Source organism: Cladophialophora immunda (assembly GCF_000835495.1).
Source record: "Cladophialophora immunda strain CBS 83496 unplaced genomic scaffold supercont1.249, whole genome shotgun sequence".
In the NCBI taxonomy this organism is placed as follows: Eukaryota; Fungi; Ascomycota; class Eurotiomycetes; order Chaetothyriales; family Herpotrichiellaceae; genus Cladophialophora; species Cladophialophora immunda.
Genome location: NW_015622789.1, coordinates 1 through 1,277, shown reverse-complemented (window position 1 = coordinate 1,277; position 1,277 = coordinate 1). Strand labels below are relative to the sequence as shown.

At 53.6% G+C, this 1,277-nt stretch overlaps 1 protein-coding gene across 1 annotated transcript; it reads right to left on the bottom strand.

Moving 5' to 3' along the window:
* Positions 1-63: 63 nt before the first annotated feature.
* Positions 64-1,196, bottom strand: PV07_12865 (uncharacterized protein; the record flags this gene model as incomplete). The annotated part of the gene is made up of 2 exons (XM_016400436.1): positions 64-271; positions 337-1,196. The coding sequence occupies 2 exons, from the start codon at positions 1,194-1,196 to the stop codon at positions 64-66; spliced, it is 1,068 nt and encodes a 355-aa protein (XP_016241918.1).
* Between the last annotated feature and the right edge of the window lie 81 nt (positions 1,197-1,277).

Sequence of the window (1,277 nt, the reverse complement as noted above, 5' to 3'; positions counted from 1 at the left end):
GGGGGGGGGGTATGCTTGGCTTTTTGGTACAAGCCCAATCAATCCATAGCTTGGCACATCAAATTAGGATAAGCGTGTACGCCTTTTCTCCGCCTTGTTGTTTCCATCGGTGCGCTGATTGAGGACTGCGCGGAGTTTAGGGTCAAGACGATCTTCATCGGAGTGATACTTCCGTACATGTCGCTGCAGGTTGTCGGGCCGAGGATACCGATGTGACTGTTTCGGACAGAAAGGGCACATATACCCAGGAGACGTATGAACTAAGCCATGTCTGTGGGGAATGGAAACAATCAGTAATCAACTAAGAAGTCTTGCTTTTGGTACAGATCGTCTCACCTAATCATCTCATTCTTCCTCTTAAAGCCCAGGCCACCATACCCCCGCGGACAACCTTGGACAGCACAGAAATGAGTTCGCTCGTTAGAATGAACATTCACATGGCTGTTCAACAAGTATTGGGTCTGAAATGGTGCGACATTACATCCATCGTGCGTGCACTTGAAAGGACCTAGCGTAGAGCGAGCTGCTGAAGCGGGGTCACGGGCTGGCTTGGGCTGGGGCTGCTGGGCTTCGAGCTTAGGTCGAGGTTTAGGCTCAGGGGGAGACTGAGGCTGAGGCTGCGATCGAGCTGCGCGTTTGGGCTGAAGTTTGGGCGGTTGAAGCTGAAGTTTGGGCGGTTGAAGTCGAAGTTTTAATGAGGAGTTTGAACGTGCTTTGGGCTGATATTGAGTTATGAATCGAACTTCGCCTTTAGGTAGGAGGTTGGTTTCCATGGTTGGGACATGATGCATCCTGCGGCCCTCCTCTTGCTCCTCCTGATCGTGCTCAGGTAGTGTGGTTAACGAAGAGGGACCAGAGGCTGCCGGAGATGGCGTGATGATGGACGAGGCTGGAGCCGAGACAGAGACAGAAGTCGAGGAAGGATAACCTGAAAGTGTTGACGCATTGGAATTCCCCGTCGTCGTCCGCCAGTTGTGGTGAGAGGGGGGGCCCGGAGGAGACATGGTGGGATATGCTGTGTACGACGCCGGAGACGCATAAGAGGCAAACGGCCGACCCATGCTCGGAGACAGGCACGCAAATGCCCTCAGGCCAGGGTCAGGTAGGTCTCCAATGGCGATCTTCAAAGACGGGAGCGTCATCCTATAGTCTGGTGGACCTGCAGGCGAGGAACGTGGTGGCGACCTCTGTTGCATGGCTGGCAAGGTGAAATCTGGATGTGCATCACGGGGAGATATCGCAAACTTTCCCAGAATGGGTGACTTGAGGATTGAGTC